At 38.2% G+C, this 25,640-nt stretch overlaps 1 protein-coding gene across 19 annotated transcripts in view; it reads left to right on the top strand.

Moving 5' to 3' along the window:
- Positions 1–21,310, top strand: part of LOC121329979 — a 55,535-nt gene extending 34,225 nt beyond the window's left edge. For 18 of the 19 annotated variants that reach the window (XM_041276159.1, XM_041276157.1, XM_041276145.1 and 15 more), the window contains 6 exons: positions 1,847–1,900; positions 3,771–3,867; positions 16,050–16,083; positions 17,012–17,777; positions 18,322–18,404; positions 19,708–21,310. In XM_041276159.1, coding sequence (XP_041132093.1) covers positions 1,847–1,900; positions 3,771–3,867; positions 16,050–16,083; positions 17,012–17,777; positions 18,322–18,404; positions 19,708–19,761 — 1,088 coding nt within the window. In that variant the 3' untranslated portion in view covers positions 19,762–21,310. The remainder of the gene's footprint in view (positions 1–1,846; positions 1,901–3,770; positions 3,868–16,049; positions 16,084–17,011; positions 17,778–18,321; positions 18,405–19,707) is intronic. The other variant, XR_005951829.1, reaches the window with a different exon arrangement.
- Positions 21,311–25,640: the final 4,330 nt, after the last annotated feature.

Below are 25,640 nucleotides of genomic sequence, written 5' to 3'. Positions count from 1 at the left end.
ACCAGTGGCGGAGGAAGAGGAAGATGGGCCCCACAGCAGGACCTTATTGTGGGCCCCCCTTCCCAAACGTTAATTTAACCTTTATTTATAAACATCAAACATACCAAGTCAAGTGTTCAGTATTGAACTATATTTAATTGTCAGAATTTTAGCATGTATGAAACAGTACTTAATAAGAACGTTTTCTACTCGCCTACTTTACATATATCTTTACACCCAGCACTACACTATTTTTAAATCATAAACAAACAGATTTAATCACTAATCCTTCCAGGATTCTCCAATTCTGCGATCACAGAAATGATTACAGAATTCACAATTCTGCACCGACATTTGCAGAAATTGTTTCACATAGTTCTTTTTATTATTATTTTTAAATCACAAATGCAGGCATGTTGATTTGCTGTAGTTTATTTTGGTGCCTGCAGCAGCACCCAACAGCTTCTGTCTAAACTACAGGATGAATCGTGCACACAGAATATAACTGCAAATGTTGTGCTGAATAGTACCCCAAAACCTTCCATGAAGACGGGGGGGGGGGGGGGGGGGGGGGGTAGGATAATTAAGACAATAGCGATACCTGTTAAAACAAGGGAGGTTACAATTAGAATTACTGGCACCACACACTGGCAGCTACAGTGATACAAGTGTGTAATGTCTGCAAATATAAATGCAAAGGATATTATCATTGTTCAAAAATAAATAAATCAATAAAAACTTTCGAACCCCTCCGGCGCCCTGAGTGCGGGGGCCCATGTACAGTTGCACCTGCTATTAAATAATTCAGAGTTCCAAAGCAGAAAGGGTTTGGTATAATTACATAATAGCTTGTTGGATGTTTATTTGTTTTAAATTGATGTATGAGGTAGTTCGAGCATGTTGAATCCCAAAATACCCATTTTCACTTTAATGCTATATAAATATGTATTTATGTTGGTGGTGTTAGTTTTTATGTAACCATTAAATGTGTTTTGGTATTCAAATGTGATGCCACAGACCTTTAACCTAATGTGGCTGAAGTCTATGTCAGGTATGTTTATTTTCAGAAGTATACACAATCTTTCAACAGGTATTGGGATAATACTTGATGGAGAGCAGTGTACTGTATATGACTTGCAAGTTCAAGAGAGTAGAAAAACAATCTAAACCTAAATACAGTAACGGGGGTGGTTTGAACTTGGACTAAAATGCTTTGCCAAACCCAGACTGATCAGCATGAGCACATGTTTTGAGTTTTTCACATTGATTTTTCCAGAAGAAAGTCAATTGACAGACGATTCAGTAAAAAAAAAAAAATGCAGCACTTGACAGGGAGCATTGCACGGGGCTTTGTATTCTTGCAGGGTAGGGAGGAAAGTCGACCGGTGTCCTGTATTTGGTAAATTGATTGAATAGCACCCTATAACAGGGAAATAATGCTGGCCATCAAGCAGAGCTGTATGCTTTGATTGAATCCACCACTAAGAAGCAAATAAGATCATAAACGTATACTCAGGTGTTAATTGCCTTATCATTCTGACAACATCTAATACAATTGTGCCACATTTAGAGTAAATTAGATATGTCCTTAACCACGTATCTTTTCATGTTATTTAGTTTTCATTTTTTATATTGCTTTTTGAAATTCCGTTCTTGAAACCTATTTTAAAAAAGGAAAGCTAAAAACGGAAACCAAAAAACTTGACTGATACGTAGGGTTCATTTTGTACATCCTATTTATTGCCTGTAAGAGTTGTGACCTCTTTGCTTTGCTGAAACTGTTGCTAGTTTCAATTTGGATCACCCCTCTCTATTAACACAGGTAAAACACTTAAATGTTGACAGATCTTTTATTTTTCTTATTCAGTGGGAAGAAATGCAAGCAAGTTTAGAGCAAGATTTCCCAACCGTGAAGCAAGATGTAAGTATCAGCAATAATGTGCATGCCATTATATATTTTTATTTGGCCCAAGTATGAGTGGGTTAAGTATTAGTAGAGACCTGTGAAATTCTTTTTATTTTTTGGTTTTATTTTTTGGTTTTATTTTTCACACATTTCATTTAGTTACAGATACACGTTAATTAAACAACTAAAATAGATGTACTGTATATCAATAATAGTATAGTATACATCATGTTTTAACCAGATACGTATTTTTATTAAACATTATCTGCACTTTTTTTTTAGCATTTTGACATACAGACCTCACACAGAAAAATAATTTAGTAACTATAATTTCTCGTTATTGGCAGTAACAGCAACGTACAGTCCCCCACTCTTTTAATTAACTGCCTATTTACGGTAAATACTGCCCATGCCCTCTATAGAAATACATAAGGTAAAATAAAAAAGTATATATATATATATATATACACCACCCTACTATTGTGGGGCTGTCATAATAATTGTACATACAGCAATCTACCCATTAAAAAAAACCTATAGGAATTGTATTTCAATCCCATCGCACTGAAGCAGTATACAACACCAACCAAAAACATTTGCTCCAGTGCAAAGTTTGCACCACTTGAAATAAAACAAAGAATTTGCCTACTAATACAAAACACAAGGAAACAAGCCATATTTTCCCCAAAAGGAATGAACAGCTAATGCTTAAGAATGGTATCTTTCGACTACCATTCCAGCCGTCAGTTGCAAAATTTGCACATCATTATTCTGTCAACGTTAGCTGGATACATCTCATGCTCAAATTTTTTGCAGCATTGTTTAATTGTTATGCGCGGTTTAGGCATTTTAGAAACAAACTTCTCTTCCATCACAATTTAAATTTCCAAACCACTCGCTCCAAACTATACATCTGCACAAGTGCTAGTCAGAGCTTCCGTTTCCCTTCAGACCGCATCCATGGTAACGACTGAGCCTTGACAACTACGATTGCAAGTATTTATATGTATCTGTTTGCTTTGTAGTGATTTTTCGTTTTATTTCGTTTTATATTTGCTTTTCATTTTATATGTTAATTTAGTTTTATTTCGTATTTGCGTAAAACATGGTGCTCTAGGTACGAGTATTATCTGAGAGATACAGTGATGTAGATGCTAGCATTTTTTGAGTCAGTACTTACAAGCATTACTGTAGTGACGCCTTGCTCCCAAAGGCAAAGACATTATCTACAAAAACAGCCTGGAAAAATAGAGTAATGGTCTCTGCAGCTAATTCTTTTATAAAGAGCTACACAGATTACATCTTCCTACTTGGGCCCTAACCATTTCATTCATATTCTTTAAGGTGTAAGTGCATGTTAGAGTTCAGTTTCTGGGTTGCTTTTGAGAGAATGGGTTTCTTGAAATTAAGGAGGTACTGACAGCTGTTCAGAAACAATACTCTAGTGTTAGTGCTCAAGTTCATTGTTTTGAGAGATCAGACTTGAGTTGTTTCTCAATGTGGCTGTAAGACATGATCCCATTGTTTACTTGGTGAATTTATTTTAAATATCAAAAGTTTATTTTTTAAATCTTGTATGTTTAAGGTCAGATACTTATTTTGATCTACAGTAGACTGCATAATTTTCTAAAGTTGTTCTATAGTTATGTCGGGTACTACTACAACTGAACTACTGAACTGCATAACTTTCTGACATGTATAACGGACTGTTCACTAATTCGTGCCCTTGATATTTCATTTTTTTTGAACTGTAAGAAAATTAACGAAAATTCAGTTGTACTGTATTCAAAGTGTGTTATGGTACAGTTCTAATGAAGCTTTGACTGGTTGTTTTCAAGATGCATTGTATGAGCTTTCTTTCATTTTTTTGCTGTCCGTGTTACAGGTGGCATGCAGCGAAGTGGAGGGAAGGGTTGGAGAGTTGTGCCGACAGTAAGCAGCAAAGCCAAGGGAAAGGACCGGCTGACAGGCAGGGCAAAGAGGTAAGACACCTTAATCTGTTCTGAACTCCTGATGTCAACACCAGAACATGCCACTGTTTTCTTTTCATTTAGTTAAGTGTACTGTGTTAGCATTTTTGATGCAAACATCATTACAGCTTCTTCACCTTAGTTGCTGTGTAAATAAATCAGTTTTGTTTGCTATGTCTTAAATTTCATGCAGTAGTAAGCTGCATGTGAACCTGATGTTACTCTGTGATATCCTGGTTGCTGGAAAGGGAGATACATAAAATAATGGAGACTATCTGGAACCGTTACAAGAAACAAACCACTGTCTCCTTTGAGTCCTAAGATTCCATTCCAGCAGCTCCATTCCAGGAACCAATAAATAATGCTGGCAAAGCATGCCATCAAAAAACAGTTCCTCAAGAATTCCACTTAATCTGTCGTCCGCGGCAAAAGTTTTACTCACACAGAAAGGGGAATGTGATGCAAATGCAACCTACACACAGATATGTGGTTAACTTATAAATCACAAAAGAAATCAACACAAAATACATTTTTACAAATATTTATGAAATATATTTTATCGCCTGAACACAGTTTTGAACTGGAATTTCTATTCTGCATATTTTGAAGTAAATGCTCACTTTTGTATACAAAACAAACTAATACTAGGTATTATTTTTTTTTCTATTGCATGGTATATGAATCAACCATAAACATACATAAATAACCAACAAAAAAACTTGTCAGTGAAGGCGCATTAACCAGACCAGGTATAAAACACACATGATGGTTTGTAGCAGAGAAAATACAACATGTCCAAAAATGTTGCCATTTTGTCGGTGTAGCACATTTAAATAAATAAATAAATAAATAAATACTTGCCACGTCTCCCCCCGTAAATTGTATATTTAAAAAAAAAAAAAAAGCATGATGGGTGTTCGTAAGCAGACGAAGTAACGACACCTGCACGAAAGTTTCACTTCCGCAGGGAACATTTCTGTTCAGCCATATTTCTGTTGATCGAGACACACCATGGTTGACGATTCAATCCAGAGAAGCTGAACAGATGAAAGGGTGGTCATGTGAATGTTGCTGCTTCTGGGGCATTACGTACAAGCATTGTGTACTTGCTTCTGTTGGGGCTTTACCTGGTACCCATCAGACATACAGTCGCCACTATCCCCCTACTTTGTACTTGCAAAAAACAAAAATAAAGATAGTCCTCTTATGTTACCTTCCCCATCCCGTATAAGATTACCAAATGAAATGGAGTTTAGTCCTTTAAATACGCAGCCAGTTTTATTTCTAAGATCCAGATCATTGGGGGACAGGTCTTGGTTGATGGAAAACTTAACTACATTCGTGCCTCTGTGCTGTGATTCATAGCCGATGTGAGCCTGCAGCTGTCCCTGGCTCCCCGGAGGAGAGTAAATGTAATTAGAATGCAGAACCCATATGAACCCATATGCCACATAATATCACATATTTACTGTTTGTTCTTCCTCAGTACAATATATTGTACTATATCTGAAAGCATAACAATGAGAGGGAAGCTGCTAACTGTGCTTGTGCTATTACTATAAGCACAGTATTTGCTTTTGAGTCTATTCAGGAAAGCCTTGTCTGTAGCTCTTTATATGTTTTTCAAGATTACAGTTTCTTGTTGTTTTGTTTCCTGATACTCAATGGGATGCACTCAAAAGAGTTTTAGTATGAAAACAGTGCACCTCAGGAGAAGTAAAAAGGATCTGTTTTGTTTCATAAAATGATCTGTGCGTCAACTCTAAACAATGTTTTTCTGTGAATTCATAGATTCTTATATTTATTTTTTTGATAAAAATGAATGCTATTACTCATGAGAGAAAATATATATATATGATTTCCATTACATGAGAGTAGTTGTTGAACTTCATGCTGATTTGAACTCAGCTCTCGCCAAGATAAGCACCAACTAAGTCATAGCTTTGCAGTAAACTAATGTGATCCATCTGCATCTCCATCCATTTGCGTTGTTTTCCATCTGATGATGTAAATATCCTTCTGTCTGGTGTTGATTGGTGAAGTGTAATGCTGGCTCCAGGGATCAGCTCATTTTGCCTCCTCAGTGCATCAGCACACACAACGGCAGTGATGCTGGCTCCGGGGATCAACCCAGTGCGGTCTCCCCAGTGCATCAGCATGACAACCGTCTGGATTGAGCTAAGTAGGGTACATTTCTGGAGTCTTCAAGTGGGAACCTTCCATCCTCGGTGTTCCATCCCCCACTCAGCTCAGCCCAGCTTACTTACCTGTACATCAGCGTTGCTTTCTTTCTATTGTGCTTGAGTTTCCCATCCAGAATCTTTCGTCTCACACACAGCCAGTTGCTGCTCCTTTTTGCTGCTTCAGATAAGTTCTTCACTGTGCGACGCAACTCTTGGCCACTGAACCTAACGTCTCTGAGAAACCGGGTTGTAGAGTGTGCCACAAATCCTTGACATCCCACCTCCACTGGGTAAACTCGGACTCTCCATCCTCACTGTTCCGCTTCAGCAGCTAGTTGAGCATACAGAAGTTTCTTCCTCTGATATACCTCATCCACAGCATTTTCCCATGGCACTGTTAACTCTACCAGATGAACAAGGCGTCCTGATCCAGACCACAGGACAATGTCTGGTCGAAGGTTAGTGGTGGCAATCTCAGGTGGAAAAATAAGTCATTGACCAACATCTGCCAGCATCTTCCAGTCTCTAGCAGCTTCCAGTTGTCCTGAGCGAGGCTTTATTTTAACATCTTTTCTTGGTGGTTGCTCTTGGACGGAGGAATATTACCTTTTGTGTGTAATGCTTTGATGGAACTGTTGGCAGGTAATGAAGACAAAGGACAAGAGGGATCCTCACCCACCCAGAGGTTTAGGTTCTGTGGTGATGGGAGAACATCATGTGCTGATCTGATGAGGAAACTGATCCTGCTCTGTTCCACTGTCCATAGGTCTTGCCAGCCGATCTTGTGTTGTTCCATACTCTCCCATGTCATTCATTCTCCCTGCTTGGCCTGGGAAACGGCCTTTACACACCTGATCCTCTCCTCCTGCTTTTGCACCTCATTGACTACCAGCTTCCTCCGTTGAGCCGGGGTTGCCTTGTGCCATGTAGGAGGAGCTGAACTGAGACCAAAACCTCCTTTTCCATGCTGAACTTGCTCCATAATATCTCTGATTTAAAGGGCAGCCTTAGCATCTTCCACTTTTCTTTGCCATATATTTTCTTCCAGTTTTCGATTCTCCCTTACGCATTTGTCACGTGAATCTACTAATGTCATTTCCAGTCGGACTTTGGCACACTTAAACTCCTCAGTTAGAGCAGAGACTGGTCGCTGCAGTATTCCTTTACCATAAAGTCCCACTCTGCTGAGGCAGCGTGGCACTCCCAACCATTTCCTGACATATGAACTGATTAAAGCTTCCAACTCCTCAACTATTGTCAAGGAAACCTCGTACACAGTCAGTGGCCACAGCAGTCTTGGCAGTAGACCAAACTGAAAGCACCAGAGTTTCAGTTTGCCTGGTAAAGCGCTGCTGTCTATGCTCTTCAAGCCTTCCACTGCTTGTTGTCTAACTTCTCCCACACAAACTGTCCTTTAGATCCCCGTCGTACCATCTCACTAGACTTTTCACTGGCTTCTTGGACACTGTTGGTATTGCCTCACCATTAATGTATAACCTTTTATCTACTACTTTACCTTTAATTATAGAGATGCTCCTTGATTTAGTGGGCTTGAATTGCATTCGTGCCCATTCAATGTTATTGGTTAATTTGCCCATTAACCGATTAGTGCAGGCTACTGTTGTAGTCATTGTTGTCATGTCATCTATGTATGCTTGAATTGGTGGTAGTCGCATTCCAGAAGCCAAGCGCTCTCCTCCCACTACCTATTTTGACGCCCTTATAGTTACTTCCATTGCCATGGTAAAAGCCAGTGGAGAAATGGTACATCCTGCCATTATTCAAACTTCTAGGCATTACCATGTACAGTGGCTTGCGAAAGTATTGACCCCCCTTGGCATTTTTCCTATTGTGTTGCCTTACAACCTGGAATTAAAATGGATTTTTATTTGGATTTCATGTAATGGACATACACAAAATAGTCCAAATTGGTGAAGTGAAATTAAAAAAATAACTTGTTTAAAAAAATTCTAAAAAATAAATAACGGAAAAGTGGTGCGTGCATATGTATTCACCCCCTTTGCTATTAAGCCTTTAAATAAGATCTGGTGCAACCAGTTACCTTCAGAAGTCACATAATTAGTTAAATAAAGTCCACCTGTGTGCAATCTAAGTGTCACATGATCTGTCACATGATCTCAGTATATATACACCTGTTCTGAAAGGCCCCAGAGTCTGCAACACCACTAAGCAAGGGGCACCACCAAGAAGGCGGCACCATGAAGACCAAGGAGCTCTCCAAACAGGTCAGGGACAAAGTTGTGGAGAAGTACAGATCAGGGTTGGGTTATAAAAAAATATCCGAAACTTTGAACATCCCACGGAGCACCATTAAAGCCATTATTAAAAAATGGAAAGAATATGGCACCACAACAAACCTGGCAAGAGAGGGCCGCCCACCAAAACTCACAGACCAGGCAAGGAGGGCATTAATCAGAGAGGCAACAAAGAGACCAAAGATAGCCCTGAAGGAGCTGTAAAGCTCCACAGCGGAGATTGGAGTATCTGTCCATAGGACCACTTTAAGCCGTACACTCCACAGAGCTGGGCTTTACGGAAGAGTGGCCAGAAAAAAGCCATTTCTTAAAGAAAAAAATAAGCAAACACATTTGGTGTTCGCCAAAAGGCATGTGGGAGACTCCCCAAACATATGGAAGAAGGTACTCTGGTCAGATGAGACTAAAATTGAGCTTTTTGGCCATCAAGGAAAACGCTATGTCTGGCACAAACCCAACACCTCTCATCACCATCCCCACAGTGAAGCATCGTGGTGGCAGCTTCATGCTGTGGGATGTTTTTCATCGGCAAGGACTTGGAAACTGGTCAGAATTGAAGGAATGATGGATGGCTTTAAATACAGGGAAATTCTTGAGGGAAACCTGTTTCAGTCTTCCAGAGATTTGAGACTGGGACGGAGGTTCATCTTCCAGCAGGACAATGACCCTAAGCATATTGCTAAAGCAACACTCGAGTGGTTTAAGGGGAAACATTTAAATGTCTGGGAATGGCCTAGTCAAAGCCCAGACCTCAATCCAATTGAGAATCTGTGGTATGACTTAAAGATTGCTGTACACCAGCAGAACCCATCCAACTTGAAGGAGCTGGAGCAGTTTTGCCTTGAAGAATGGGCAAAAATCCCAGTGGCAAGATGTGCCAAGCTTATAGATACATACCCCAAGAGACTTGCAGCTGTAATTGCTGCAAAAGGTGGATCTACAAAGTATTGACTTTGGGGGGGGTGAATACTTATGCACGCTCAAGTTTTCTGGTTTTTTGTCTTATTTCTTGTTTGTTTCACCATAAAAAATATTTTGCATCTTCAAAGTGGTAGGCATGTTGTGTAAATCAAATGATACAAACCCCCAAAAAATCCATTTTAATTTCAGGTTGTAAGGCAACAAAATAGGGTTAAATTGCAAATCTCCAAAGTAGGCTTTCACTAAATGTGTTATTGTCATCAGTACGCTGAAAAAATCAAATGCTGCCCAAAGAAGTTCATGTGGCACTGAACCATATGCATTAGCCAAATCCAGGAATGTCACATGGAGCTCCTTCCTCTCCTTTTTTGCTGATTGAATTTGTTGCCAGATTATGCTGATGTGTTCCAAGCATCCTGGGAAACCTGGAATGTCTGCTTTTTGTACTGAAGTGTCAATGAAGCAGTTCTTTAATAGTTAGGTTGGCAATCTCCGAGCAATAATGCTGAAGAAAATCTTGCCTTCTACATTTAATAGGGAAATAGGATGAAGCTGACCGATGCTTGTAGAATCCTTTTCTCGGCGCTATGCTCTTGGTACAACCTGTTTTTCCCATGCCACTTTCATCAATTTCCACAGGATTCGTAGAACTCCGAAGCACTTTTTTATACTCTGCATGGAACTCCATTAGGCCCTGGAGATGATGATGCCCTTGCTTTTTTCACAGCTTGCTCTACTTCATTCCACTTAGGTGCACAGTCCTCGATTTGGTATTCGGGTGAATTGATAGGTGGAATATCTGAAGGAATTGACATGGACTCCTGCCTTTTTGAGTCTTCATGTGTTTCCTCCAACTATCTCTCTAGCTCAAACTTCGATGTTTTTATTGTGCCATTTTTCTCCCTGGTGAATATCTTCTTTACAAATTTGAATGGATCTTTATAAAAGTTACTTCTTGCATGCTCTATCTTTTTGTAGTGTTTCTGTAGGCGCTCAGCTCTGCACAATGTTGCAAGCTTATCTTTTATGATCCTTTGTAACAGAGTGAGTCCCTCCTTCTGACTTTGTTCTGCTTTTTTCCATTGCTTCCTCAACTGCCTCCTTTCTTTAACTAAGCGTTCAATCTCCTGCTGCCGTCTAGACTTTCCAGGAATAGTTTGTACTTTTTCCTTCCTTTTTTCAATTCCAAACCTCTCGCTTCCATATACGTAGATGATGTGCCCAAATTTATCCAGCTTCTTTTCAACTGTTCCATTTAACCTTTCCAAAGTAAAACAGATCTGTGTTTACTGTGTCCCACACAGTTTTCTCACAAGATCTTGGCCATTTAACTCCAGGCTTGTGCCCATTGAGGTTCTTTTCTCTCTTACGCTGGTTCGTCTGACCGGGTTCGCAAGGATCATTAGGTTCATCACTAGTTGTATCCACGCCAGTCCTCCTCACGTCTATGACAGGGGTGCTGATATCCTGCGAACTGTGGTTTGCTTCCTGTTGCTGGATTTCCTTCAACTGACTTGACTGACTTCGTAAGAAGTACTGATCAATGCGAGGCCCTTGTCCCTTCGCCCTCAAGCATTTCATTCTCCCTTGATGAATCTTCTAAATCCTGACCATTGTCGCCTTGCTCCAGCCGCAGACACAAACCTGGAGTTCCATGTCTTTGCTAACTGCAGATCTTGAACTAGTCTTTTGTGAAGTACTCTCCATTCTCATATCCGTTTCCGTTCCTAAGTCGTTAACCGTGTTACCCAATGTTGAGTTGAGCAGGTTGACGGCTGCAGAAGAAACTAAACTTAAAAAAAAAAAAAAATCTCAACATGGTCTTCAAGCCAGTAATCTGTGACACCTGCTTGATGTGGGAAATCCGAGAAAACCCAGCGGAGTTAAACCAAGTGTGCGTAAAGTGCCGCGCGATCCAGGATTTGCATAAACTAGTAAGTATGCTAGAAATGGAGCTGGAAGAAGTGAGACAGCAACAGGATCTTGAGGAACTGGCACACCCACAATTCATGGAGGTCTGCATCACCCCTAACAGACTGAAAGCCACCAGGGAGATAGAAGGTCAGAACAGCTGGGTTCAGGTAGGCAGAAGCAGGGAAAAAAAGAAACTTCGTCAAACACAACCACCAGAAATCAAAACAACCAACAGATTTGAGTCACTTCAGAATTTTGATGAGCAGAACCAACAACAAGAGAATGAAAGGAACAACATCCAGGACCCTATTGACAGTGGTGACCAGACAGCAAAAAGAAGGGAGGTCATGATTGTTGGGGACTCCATATTGAGAAACACAGCAAGTTCAATTCGCAGTTTGGACCCCCTTACTACAACAGTGTGCTGCCTTCCGGGAGCCTCGGTCAAGCACATCACTGAGAACGTGGACAGGCTCCTGGAACGAACAGGAGACGACCCGGTAGTAGTCGTCCACATTGGTACAAACAACATTGGAAGAGACAGACCAAAATCCCTGCAAAACAAATTCAGAGAGCTAGGAAGGAAATTAAAAGAGAAAACCAAAACTGTGGTATTTTCTGGTATACTACCCGCACCTTGCAAAGGACCATATGGACAGCTGGAAATAATTAATCAAAACGCATGGCTGAAGACGTGGTGCACACGGGAAGGCTTCACCTATCTTGATCATTGGACCACATTCTACAACGAGGACTATCTGTATAGACGGGATGGACTGCATTTAAATAACAAGGGAACTAGTCTACTCGGAGAAAAGATCCTCGAGCAGGTTCGGAAGCATTTAAACTAGAAAGGAAGGGGGGAGAAATCAACAAAAAAACAGAAGGGAGACCGCATCAAAACAAGAACAACAACTCAGGTAAGACAACCATTAAATGTATTTATCTAAATGCTAGAAGTATCAGAAACAAAATTCTAGAACTTGAAGCTACTGCACTAACAGGTAACTATGATGTGATAGGTGTTACAGAAACGTGGTTGTCTGAGAGTGATGGGGACGAATTTAATATTTGTGGGTATACACTGTATAGGAAAGACAGGCAGGACAGAAGAGGAGGAGGGGTAGCGCTATACATAAGAAACAGTCTTGAAGCCCAGGTGTTAAACCTGGACAAAGAAAATAAAACCGAATCAATATGGGTCAGAATAACGGACAAAAATTCAAAAGGCATAATAATAGGAGCATGCTATAGACCGCCAGATTCAGACGGTGAGAAAAATATTCAGCGAAAAAAGGCACTTTACAGAGCATTAAAAAAGGACCAAAAAGAAAGTACGCAGAAAGAGTACACAGAACTGCAAACGCAAGTCAAAAAGGAAGTTAGAAAGGCCAAGAGAGAAATAGAAATAAACATTGCTAAGGGAGCTAAAACCAATTCCAAAATGTTTTTCCAATATTACAACAGCAAGAGAACATTCAAAGAGGAGATTAAATGTTTAAGAGATACAAATGGCAAAATCGTAGATGAAGAAAAAAAAATAGCAAATATGTTAAATGATTACTTTTCACAAGTTTTTACAAAGGAAGATACTGACAACATGCCCTACATGTCATCCAGTTCCTGTCCAGTTTTAAATAACTTTAGCATAACTGAGGCAGAAGTGTTAAAGGGACTAGGAGCTCTTAAAATAAACAAATCCCCTGGGCCGGATGAGATCCTCCCAGTAGTACTCAAAGAAATGAAAGAAGTAATTTACAAACCGCTAACCAAGATCATGCAGCAGTCTCTTGACACAGGGGTTGTACCGACAGACTGGAAAATTGCAAACGTAATACCGATCCACAAAAAGGGAAACAAAACTGAACCAGGTAACTACAGACCAGTAAGCCTGACTTCTATTATATGCAAACTTATGGAAACTATAATAAGATCCAAAATGGAAAATTACCTATATGGTAACAGGGTACTGGGAGACAGTCAACATGGTTTTAGGAAAGGGAGATCGTGCCTAACTAACTTGCTTGATTTTTTTGAGGATGCAACATCGATAATGGATAATTGCAAAGCATATGACATGGTTTATTTAGATTTCCAGAAAGCTTTTGACAAAGTCCCGCACAAAAGATTAATTCTCAAACTGAACGCAGTTGGGATTCAAGGAAACACATGTACATGGATTAGGGAGTGGTTAACATGTAGAAAACAGAAAGTACTGATTAGAGGAAAAACCTCAGAATGGAGTGTGGTAACCAGCGGTGTACCACAGGGATCAGTATTAGGTCCTCTGCTATTCCTAATCTACATTAATGATTTAGATTCTGGTATAGTAAGCAAACTTGTTAAATTTGCAGACGACACAAAAATAGGAGGAGTGGCAAACACTGTTGCAGCAGCAAAGGTCATTCAAAATGATCTAGACAAGATTCAGAACTGGGCAGACACATGGCAAATGACATTTAATAGAGAAAAGTGTAAGGTACTGCACGCAGGAAATAAAAATGTACATTATAAATATCATATGGGAGATATTGAAATTGGAGAAGGAATCTATGAAAAAGACCTAGGAGTTTTTGTTGACTCAGAAATGTCTTCATCTAGACAATGTGGGGAAGCTATAAAAAAGGCTAACAAGATGCTCGGATACATTGTGAAAAGTGTTGAATTTAAATCAAGGGAAGTAATGTTAAAACTGTACAATGCACTAGTAAGACCTCATCTTGAATATTGTGTTCAGTTCTGGTCACCTCGCTATAAAAAAGATATTGCTGCTCTAGAAAGAGTGCAAAGAAGAGCGACCAGAATTATTCCGGGCTTAAAAGGCATGTCATATGCAGACAGGCTAAAAGAATTGAATCTGTTCAGTCTTGAACAAAGAAGACTACATGGCGACCTAATTCAAGCATTCAAAATTCTAAAAGGTATTGACAGTGTCGACCCAAGGGACTTTTTCAGCCTGAAAAAAGAAACAAGGACCAGGGGTCACAAATGGAGTTTAGAAAAAGGGGCATTCAGAACAGAAAATAGGAGACACTTTTTTACACAGAGAATTGTGAGGGTCTGGAATCAACTCCCCAGTAATGTTGTTGAAGCTGACACCCTGGGATCCTTCAAGAAGCTGCTTGATGAGATTCTGGGATCAATAAGCTACTAACAACCAATCGAGCAAGATGGGCCGATTGGCCTCCTCTCGTTTGTAAACTTTCTTATGAGTCATCTTCCGCCCCCGCTCTCGCAGACTCTATGGGGTATTTTTCTCTTTAATTTCTTATAAGCCTTGGGCAGGTGTCTCCAGCATCCTGTTTAATTTTGAAAACGTAGAGCTGGATACTGCCGACCAGGTTAGCTAACCCTTGCCATCCCCAATGGGGTCTCTTTCCTCCTGTCAGCTGTCTCTCCATGCTGTTACAAGGTCTTTCCCTTGTTGCCAGCTGCACTATTTACAGCAGTCACTGGATGTATCCAGATCTTCATGATTTACATTACATGAGAGTAGATGTTGAACTTCGTGCTGATTTGACCTCGGCTTTCACCAAGATAAGCACCAACTAAGCTTTGCAGTAAACTAATGTGATCCATCTGCATCTCCATCCATTTGCATTGTTTTGATGATGTAGATATCCTTCTGTCTGGTGTTGATATATATATATATATATATATATATATAGATATATATATATATATATATATATATATATATATATATAGTAATGGATGCAGCAGGACAGGTGGCTTGCAATTTAAGAATGTTTGTTTTATGGCAGGGATGGGGTTAAAAAGCCTCCCTGCCAAGCTAATTGTCAATTATCAGCTACATCTGGTCATTATTGATAGTTAGAGCCAGGTGCAGTGTTTAAAAGGAGTGCAGCCAGTCTGCTCGAGGCTGCTGAGTAGAAGTACATGGGAAGGAGTACTCTGTGTTCGATCAGTTATGGTGTAAGTACTGTGTTTAGTTTTGTAAACCGTGTTTTTTGTTTTACAGCAGATAAACAGCTTATATCTCCTGCGAGTCAGTCAGGGACTGGAAGTTCCTTTAAAGGTGAAACAACTTCCATAGTGAATATTTGTAGGCAACATTCCCATCTAGACCTTGTCCTATAGGTTGAGCAGTAAGATGAAAATGTTGAAGTTTGCGGCCCACTAGGGTCACACATGCAGGCTTCAGTAGTGAACATGCTGTAGCAGCTCTGAGAAACCGTGCCAATGTCTGCCTAACATTGACTATGACACCCCTGATTGTAGAACCATTTTGAAGCATCCTAACATAAAAACAGCATGTTGGGGAGAAGTAAGGTTACAGTGAAAAACTGAGCAACATACACTGTAGCAAACAGGATTTATGTTTCTGCTTCATCACATAAATACAAAACAGATCTTACTTTTGTTTACAATTACGGCATTTCCTTACAATTAAATCCTAGACAAATTGCACATGTTACATTTCACTGTGAAGCACTCGCAAAAAGAAAGACTTTTACCAGCATAAATAACTACCAGTGGAAGGAATTGCCTCATTTCCGAAGCCTAATGCAGGTATGCGTGCAGTGATTTTGTAAAGTCATGGGAATGGTTTGGATCGCCCTTGGTATTGGTTTAACAGAATCTGGAAAAAAGTTACTAACAGGTAACAGGTTTATGGTGACTACATTGTGCTCACAGCTTTGTATTAGATACTGAAAACATTAATGTCTTAAGTAGAAGCAAACCTGTAATTTATATTTAGACATATTATTCAGTGTTAACCCATTTCATTATTATTATTATTATTATTATTATTATTATTATTATGATCAGTATTGTTGAAAATTACTTTGCTTGTGAAATGAGACCCTATGAAAATGTTCTAGGAATAGTGCAAAGAAATCTTTTCTTTAATTCCTTGTTTTGTTTTTTGTTTCAGGTGGGATTCAAAAGAGAAAGAGGAACATTTGCAGGTAAGAACACATTTATTATGACTGTATTTATTTGTTTATAAAACACAATGCACGTTAAACATGTTTTTAAATATATACACATTTTCTAGGTAAGTGCTTTAATCTTGTTAATACAGGTGATTGTAGTTCACAGAGACATATTGTTCAATGTTGTTGAAGACTATTTTATTTGTATAAATGGTGGATCTAAATACCACCAATCTTTAACTCTTCATTAAACAAGCTGTCTCTTTCTCTCAGTGGTAAGTTACTGACCTTGCAGGTACAGGTGTCCGTCTGAGCTCACTAGCTGCCTGGCCAGTAGGGTCCGCTGTAGCACGATGAGGAGAAAGTCCCTGCTGGTTTTGCCTCCCTAATCCACTGGAGCGCCAGAGCAAATGAGACGCTCCCTCCAGAATCCCCAGTGAAGACTGGTGACTTCATACAGCCTGGACGTGCACCTGTTCTCCCTGACTATATGTCTTACCCTGCACACCAGGTCAACCACTCAGGGACCCTACTGACCAACCTTTTTAACATTAGTGCATATAATAAAAATATAGTGCAATGAGGTCCTTGAACCAATGAGTTTTTACATTTTAATATCTACCACCATTTAGATAATTAAGTAAAACAGAGCAACTTGGTAAAGGTCTGAAATACCACAGTTATCTTAACTTGTTGTTTAGAATCACTTTGTGCACTGTCTACTATGTCAAAAGAGCCAGACTCCATTTGCTGAGCATACAGATGCAACTATGTTACTCCAAAGAGTATACTGGAGTGTTTGTTACAGATACATGGCTGTTTCTCACAGTGTGTTTTTCTATTTGGTAGATCCAGTTTTACAAAAAGCTTAGCTGTGGCAGTTGATATGTATGTTACTAAAATACTATGTATGTGTTTTTTCATCGTCATATGTTTTGTGTTGTTGTTGTTTACTATTAAGGCTATTGAAAAGTTTTCTAAAGACTTCAAGGGAGAGGAAGACCCGGAGACTTGGGGAGATCCAGAAGTAGATGAAATTCTGCAAGGGTGGCAGCTGAACAGAGACTGTAAGGAGAATGAATTGTTCCATGAGAAAACTACAGGCCTTTCCAATGGTAAAACTCATAAAGAACAATTGGTACAAGGAATACCAAAACCTAAAAATGTTTTTAGTGAAAACCTACCGGAGTTAGCTTTTGATATGGAGGACAGCAACACCGTCCTCAAAGAGGAAGCCAAGGCAAATGGACGTATGATGGATGGTGACGCTATACTACAAACAAGAAGGGGAAATGTTGGCAGTTCACCTTCTGAAACTTATATGCTGGGTGGTGGCTCAACCCAGAAGACACATGGCAAAGCTTCTGTAGACACTGGGATTGTGAAGATAATGGAGAACGATTTAAATATTAGAAGTGAATCCTTAACGGAAGCTCAAGAACATCTAAGCCCACAAAGCTTGCATGACTGTAAGATTCAGGAAAATGATGTCTCGAGTGCTGTGCAAGGTGCTGACTTGACTAGTAGCAGAAAGTTGAATGAGGAGACAGGAGAAGCTCCTGTGCTCACCGGAACCGCAGAAACTGAAAAAGCAACGCAGAGTTATGAATTTGGAGTAGAAGTTCCAGATGAACCAGGAAGGGATTGTACTAGTGATGATTCACACTTTCACTTGTTTAAGGATGAGAAACCAGACGCTAATAAGAAGAATAATCCAAGAAGTGTGGGTAAATATTTTATTAATGAGTTGATGCTAATTTAATCCTCAGGCTCTATAATCTTTCATTTTTTAAGCATAATAATTCTGTATCCAATTACAGTTCAGTTACAGTTATTTTTAGTTATGACTGTACTGTATTAGAAATACAAGGACTGGCTTTGTCACAATATGCAGGGCAAGCTTAATAGTAGTAGTTGATAATGTATATATTTTCAAAATTAATTTAAAGTAGCTACAGAATAACCCCAGATAATTGTGGAGTACAGGGTCAGACTTGACTTTGCTTGGTTTAAATGTCAGCAAACTATTATTTTTAAATCTTCCTTTTCCATCCACTTTTTTCTTTCAAATATGAAGAGCTGAAACTACAAGTAGACAAACATTTCACAGCTACTGCTTTCAACTGATAGTTTAGCTCAGAATGTATGAACTCACTGAAGAAACGGTTGCTGATAATGCCAGCCGTGCTGAAGAGACCAGTTCTTTCTCCCCTTAATTGATGCTGTCTTATGAAACTCCTTTAATTAGTCATTTGTATCTCTCTTTCTCAGAAGGCAGTATTGAGTCCAGTGTTTTCATGATGGGTTCTGACTCTGGAGCTCCACTTACAGCCCCTGAGGCTAGCAGTGTCAAGGTATGAATCAACATGAGGTCAATTATTTCAGTTATAGGACTCTATAAGAAAGTCAATAGGAAAGGTAGCTTTAGAGCAGATTGCCTATTATAAAGTGGTCTTAATGTTAATGAAAAGGAATAGAATATGGACATTTATTGCACTCCCAAATTGTATTACAGTAGCTATTGCCGTAATTAACTAAATTACCTGAATTTCACGTTAATATTTTAGTTTTTAAATTATTGGGAAGAATTTTACACCTACTAGTCTCTCAGTGGGTTAGAAACCTTTACGTGACCTTGCAATACATTTTTGAGCCGATTGTATTACTCTACCACATTTTGTTTAGAATACCAGTAACTGTAGGAGCCCCTTTTATATTTTAACATTTCAATGTGTTGAATGTGGTCAGATGGAATGGCAGAATATCTGGTGACGACCATTTCATAAGAAAACATTTCCTGTTCTCAAGACATGGAATGTGTGTAGAAATCCCGTTACTACAGTTAGCATTTATGCTTCTCTCTTTTCATAATAACCAGAACAGTGATGTTTATGTGTCTAATCATTTCCCTCAGCTTTTAAGGCTCCAATGGGTAGTAGAAGACCATAGGGTATTTTGAAAGGTGCATTTGTAGGGAAACATTCTGTTCACATGAGGGCTGTTCGTGAGTTCATGTTTTCTGCAAATATATTTTTATTTGCCTGTTATTAAAGTTTAACATAGTAGATTTGTAATGTAATTATGCAGTTTTACCATGATTTTCCCTGTTTTCCCTGTTTTACTGTCTATTTACCATGGTTTTTAATGTGCTTTACCATACCCGTCTGAGTTCTACAATGCTTACCCATGGTTTAACAAATGCTTTTACAACAATTATGTGCCCCTAATTAGTCTTGAACAGCAATCAGCAACCTTTGACTCTGTGCTTAAATATTTATTAATGTAGACCCAGCACATGTTGAGAATATTCCCTCAATGCACAATTTTCTTTTTGTACATGTACTCTGTGGTGCAAATTGTAATATTAGTGCAATAGAGACTTATTTCTTATCATGAATATTAATTAATCATAAGGTTTACCTTTTGAACAAAAAGGTTGCTATGCGTAGCACTAGGACATGGTGGTTTTGTGATCTACCTAAATCATTAACATACCAATTTCACACTTGACACCAGTACTAGTGATGGTGCTGTTTCTCTTGTGTAAATGACCCTAGCAGAACTGGCATCACTGCAGAGGTTTCCCATTCCTGGCTACTGAAAAGTTTCAGACCATTTAATTAATTTCTCTGTTTGTTATCTTTTGTCTTTTTTCAGGCAGAAGAACTTGGGAAAGTCTTAAGTGAAGACATTGAAACTACTGTTCTTTAATTTGCCTTTTGGTGAAAGGAAAAAAAATGTTAAACACAACACAAGTGAAACCAAAAAAAGAGAGAAATGTATATGGTTTAAGAAAAAAAAAAAGTTAAGTTTTGTTTCTGTTTTGGGGGCTTTTTGGTTTGGCTAAAAGCACTTTATATTGTATTATTTAGAACCGTTTAGAATATTGCATAGCGTACACAAGCTAGGAAAAAGTCATTGGGCAAAGGCAATGGCAAATTTCCAGACAGCAATAAAATAACTTTAATGGTAATCTAGAACAAATTAATGTATATCTTCCTTTCTACACCTAGGTTGTTACAATTACAGTGGTATTTGTTCCTCAGAAAATGTGTCCTTCAAATAGGGCGCATTGTTTCTGTCTTAGGGTGAACGTTTTACTCTTTTGCTGAAAGAGCTATTAAATGCAACATAATCAACGCCAGTTCTGGTGACAGTATAACATCCCTTATTCATACAACATTATTTTTAATGCACAGCATTCTGGTTGGCACTGCTACAAATGTATTTCTTTTTTATATATATATATATTTTAAATTGTACAAAAGTGGGAATTTTGACTCAATGTGGAATATTAAGGGATACTTTTTTTTTTTTAATTGAAACTGCATCTTGTTTTAGTGCTGCCTCTTTATATCAACACTGTGAAACTGTAGTTGAGTATTTTGTGTTCCACCTTATAGAAGTAATTGCTAGTGTGGCATTATGGGTTTATTAGGTATCATTATTACCTCTTATAATGAGGGAGCACTGTTTATTATCAAGTTCATTCACACTTTATAATAAGGCAAATTCATATGATTAATTAAAATACCAGGACAATGGGTTGAGTATAATTAATGAATTAATTTTTTTGGCTGTAAATACCTAATGAATTCCAGTGGAATGTCACAGTAGTATCACTTATTCTGTTGGAATTCATGTTGATTTGCAAATGCTAGTTTAAAAGCATTACTATTACTTAATTTTTCTCCAGTGGCATTGCAGTAATGTAGGACTGTTTCAGTCTCAGAACTCTGCATTTTACACAGCCTTTTAAACAGATATATCTAACAGTATCTGATTCTTCTGGTTTTGAGTGAAACGTATGATGTCAAGGGTACAGTAACTATTAGATTTATTCAACCTTACCCTGCTGGGATAAGCCACAGATTGATTATTTTAGAGCATTTAACAGCATGGGTAATCTGTCTGGCATAACCCAGGTTTACCACTAAAAATAAGTGGTTGATGGAATCCAGGGTGATTCTGAAATGTTGTAAAATATTTTATAGGTGGATCAAATCACCCCTTGAGTCACATGCAAACATTTTGGATTGTAACACCAATGAAGGCATTAACCAAAACATCTGTAAAAACTGAAGGGCCGTTTTAGTTAGCAAGCAGGAAATACACACACACACACACACACGCACGCATACGTTTTTGAATTTATGACATCAACATGGATTTAGTTTATCTCCACTTTAAAATGAGCTCATTTTGAGATTACTAATTGTAACATTTGCCTAGAGTAAAATAAATATTTTTTTTGTCTGTTTGTTTTGTTTTTCTGTAAGGCTTCAGTCCAAAATAGGATTTATTTATCTATTTATTATGTTCTTATTTTTTGCATGTTAACCTGTTTTAACAATGAGCATTAATAAGAGCTCAAAAAAGGGGAGAAAAGTTTGTTTGATTAAAACATAATTTTATATGTACTTTTACAAATGTAAAACTTCGACTGGATTAGAAAAAAACATGATTGTGCCACATACTGTATACTGGAAAACTGGAAGAAAAGCCTTATTGCTCAATAGTGCCTTATGCTGGTTATAGTGTTACAGATGGAAGAACAGGTTGGTTGGAAGAATGGATGCCATTGCTGACCACACCAGGCTAGTATGATATTTGCCGACTTCTGAGTCCTGCTAATAATATGTTTAATAATGTTTACAACTGTATTGTTTTTTTTTATAACTCCATTACGGAGCCCAAGTACTGTAACTTGTGGAGGTAAGCAAATGGTTAACAGGGTCGCGCTGCTGCACTAGAAACACTATTATTATAAAGGAGTAATTATCTTGCCTCCTTAATTTGAGTTTAAAAAAAGTTCAGTATCATAAAATATAGAGACCTCTTTCACCAAATCAGAGCCCTAAGGCTAATATGCTGTAGTCCTTCCAACACATGAGGGTTCTTAGACTGGACAAAGTTACACCAACCTTACTCATATGATTTGATCCCACCCACTATATAGCTTGTTGTTGATGGCTTAACCAATGCTATTGGATGCTGCCTTGCGTGTTAGCTATGTGCATCGATTAGAAAAGGAAGGCAACTTATTTTTTGCCTTTGTGATTAAGCCTGGCTGGCTGTGGAATTCAGGATGTTTAGAGTAGCATGCTAGATTACTTTGTTAAAAATACATAAAGGAAACAGATTGTACATTTAGATGGTTTTTAAAGTCCTCCAAAAACTTTCTGGAATGAGTTACTCTTCCTAATGATTACCTTTCTAAAGTTTTACATATCTTGAATGCGCATACGCATACGTGGGGCAGTTAATTCATTCTGGATTTACATGTAGCAGGTCCCCCTATGAAAGAAGACAACAAAAAAATCTTGACATAGCCATAGGCACTGTATATATGATGTGGTATCTAATTTAGCACTGAGCAATATACATGGTGGTTATAAAGTTACTTTACCTGCTTCTGTTAAGCTGCTAGATCCTGGTTTGGAACCCACAGAGAGAGCCTCATTACCCTTTGTGTATCACCAAGGGTGGTAAATTGAATTAAGCTAGTTTGCGTCATCATGCTTTATCAATCCTTATATGGTACACTGAGATCCTGTTACCAGGGTTACGTAGCTTCCTAAAATCCGCTGCCTCCTGTAGGTTCAGAGGATGGAAAGATGATTAGCTTGACCGCACAGAGGGAGGCCTCCTGCTGATCTTCAGTCAGCTTGTTCTCAAGTGGATTGCAGTTGAGAGGCGATATTCCAATTATCATTTCGAATCGGGTTGACAAAAAGGGTGTACATTTTATTTTATTGATTTTTTTTTTTTTTTAAATTAAAAAAAAATGTTTTTACAAGTTGACAAATCAAATGCAGCGTTGTCATTTCTCGAGGGCATGTTTCTGAGTAAAAATGCTTTCTGCTGTTTAAAATTGTTAGGTAATGACGGAACCTAAACAAGATGATGATTAATGCAGAAGAACGTTAGCCGTAGTTACCGCTTCCTTTTTTACCCATGATGGTAGTCCTAGAATGTAGTTGTCCTTTATTTAGTGCCTCTGACATGTTCCATTGCTCTGTGGACAGTTATGTTCACATAGGCAGTGCAAAGTGACCCACTGGTTTATAATCAGGCATATTCTTGTTGTTGGATCTTGTTGTGGCAGGGCACATTTGAAATGGTCCTTTTATTACAGTCATAAAAATGTGTATCCAAACACTAAAGCACACACAGTCAGACGTTGACAAAGGTACACATACATGCATACATACATGTATCAAAGGAAGTGGTAAAAAAAAGAAAACACTTCTTAGTTTTCAGTGTTCTGTTATACGTTTTCCTATTATGAAAGTTTTAATTATCTTTTACTTAGAACATTACTGTTGTTGATTGATCTACAGTCCAAAATAAGTTAAATTACAGATACTTGCAATTTTATTTTCTTAATCTAAAACGGAATTTTGAAAGAAATGGTGTTTTCTTAAACATCTTATCGATTTGTGGACTATTTTTCATTGAAGGATAAGAGGCCATAGACTTCATATTAATTCTACATTATTACACAGTAGTCTATTGCACAAGGGTTACCTGATGTTCTATTTTGAGGTTCTGAAGTCTCTATTTTCTGACATTTGTAGAGCATTTTGTATTAAAGTTTTTTTTTTTTCAAAGTGTTTATCGTCTGTTGTCCTTCAGTTATGAGTTTTCATAGCAGGGATTTTTTTTTTGTAATCCACAGTCAAATTCTATTTTTAAACTTGAAAAGAAAGGAAAAGGTCTTTTTTCTCTTATGGTTTATGAATCACCTGGCATGTATACAGTGAAGAACATCTACTCTGGCCAATGAGATTTCTACTAGAATGCCATTATTCCTGTGTTTCTGTACAGATCAAGATGCATCTCCAACATTTACACACACCCCCCCCACTGTGTTTAATTTTCCCATCAGTATACCCCCATTGTTTGCTTGCCTCCCTGATGCCTCATTGAATAGGTTTCAGCTAACAGAAAATGCTGCAGCAAGAATACTTACACACACTTAGTCTAGTTGCCATATTTCCACAGTTTTATGGTTAAAAAAAAAAAAAGCTGCTCCTCACTATTCATGCTTCTGGCCCTGCCTATTTGTTAGAATTACTTATTCCCTACAAACTGGCTTGTGCCTTTAGATCTGCATATGGTGGTCTCTTGGTAATTCCAAGAACACAATTACAAACCTACAGTGCCAGGACTTTTAGTTATCGAGCGCCTTCATTTTGGAACTCTCTTCCAAATGTTATCCGAAATGCTGAGTCTCTGTATTTTTAAATCTAAGCCTAAAACATGTTTCTTTGATTTGACCTTTCACTGGATTTGGAGCTCCTTTGGCCTGCTCTTTATTTTCTGTAAAGTTTCCTGGGATGCTTGCATGTGTAGGATTCTATATCAATGAAATTGGTGTGGTATCTTTATAGAGCCTCTATTTTGACTTTGTACAGTAAATGTGGAGTGATTGTCAGTTTTTCATATACTGTACCACACTTCACATTTTCCTGTTTATTATTTTTGAAGTTTTTTTTTTTTTTTTTTATCTCTTTTAAGTTGTGGATATGACATATGGCAAAAATAACACTATATATAAAATGGTTGTTGATTCTTGGCTGTTGGTAAATTGAGATTAGGTACCACAGCTATTTTCATCACAGTGACAGAGGGGCCAGTGATAAAGTGACTGGGTACATATTCCATTCTCTAACACTGAACTTTGATTCAAGGCTTTCGAAAACATTCTTAGTGTGGAAGACATGTGGGTGCATAAAATCATGAAAAAGTACATTTTATGTGACATACAGAGCGGTGCTACAAACAGTAATTCCATCTGGGAGAATGTTAATTTGTACTTTAAGTGAGCAGTTAGAGCACAGCTGCACTGAGGTAAAAATGTAACTTTTACGCTAAGCTGCCATCCGGTTGAAAAAAAAAACTTTTTTTTCCCCCTCTACTGAACTTGCTCTTTAACTGAACTAAGTGTAATCCTCCATTCCTAATTGTAATTTCAAAATAGTTTTTTCGAATGATGTCATAAACATTAAAGGGGAAATGCACTGAGCAAAAAAAACGAATTAAAAAAAAATACAATGTGCTCCATAATCAGGTTCGTTATTAACTAGTCTGTTGTGAAATATTTTACCGATTTTTAGGTTTGTAGCCCTTTTAAAACAGACCCAGATATAAGTTGCAGTGTTTGAATAGCACTTACGTGTAGTTTTATTATTTACAGAAATAAAAGAAATGAAAGCTCACACATGGAGTACTTGCTAAACTTTTTCAATTTCAGTCCCTAACTATCATCGGACAGTTAAACTGTTTACCGATTAGAACAAAACACTTTGTAAACACAAACAAAACACAAAAGTTTCACACAGTACCTCCTTCTAAAACCACACAGGTTTCTTCACTGTGACAGCCTCGCTTCACACAGACTGGAGACTGTCCTGAACAGACATTTCTGTCCTGCTTTTATCCTGCTTGCTCACTGCAGGCAGATGACCTTCACTGGTAATCAGAACCAGGTGAACTCCATCCTGGCTCATTCCCGTGGCATTCTGGGGGGTGTAATCTTTTGACTCCTTGACTACATGTTCCTCTCTTTCTCCACCTAGTCTGCC

This window comes from Polyodon spathula, chromosome 17, assembly GCF_017654505.1.
Source record: "Polyodon spathula isolate WHYD16114869_AA chromosome 17, ASM1765450v1, whole genome shotgun sequence".
NCBI classification, from domain to species: domain Eukaryota; kingdom Metazoa; phylum Chordata; class Actinopteri; order Acipenseriformes; family Polyodontidae; genus Polyodon; species Polyodon spathula.
The sequence above is the reverse complement of the archived record's forward strand: the minus strand, read 5'-3'. Positions and strand labels throughout refer to the sequence as shown.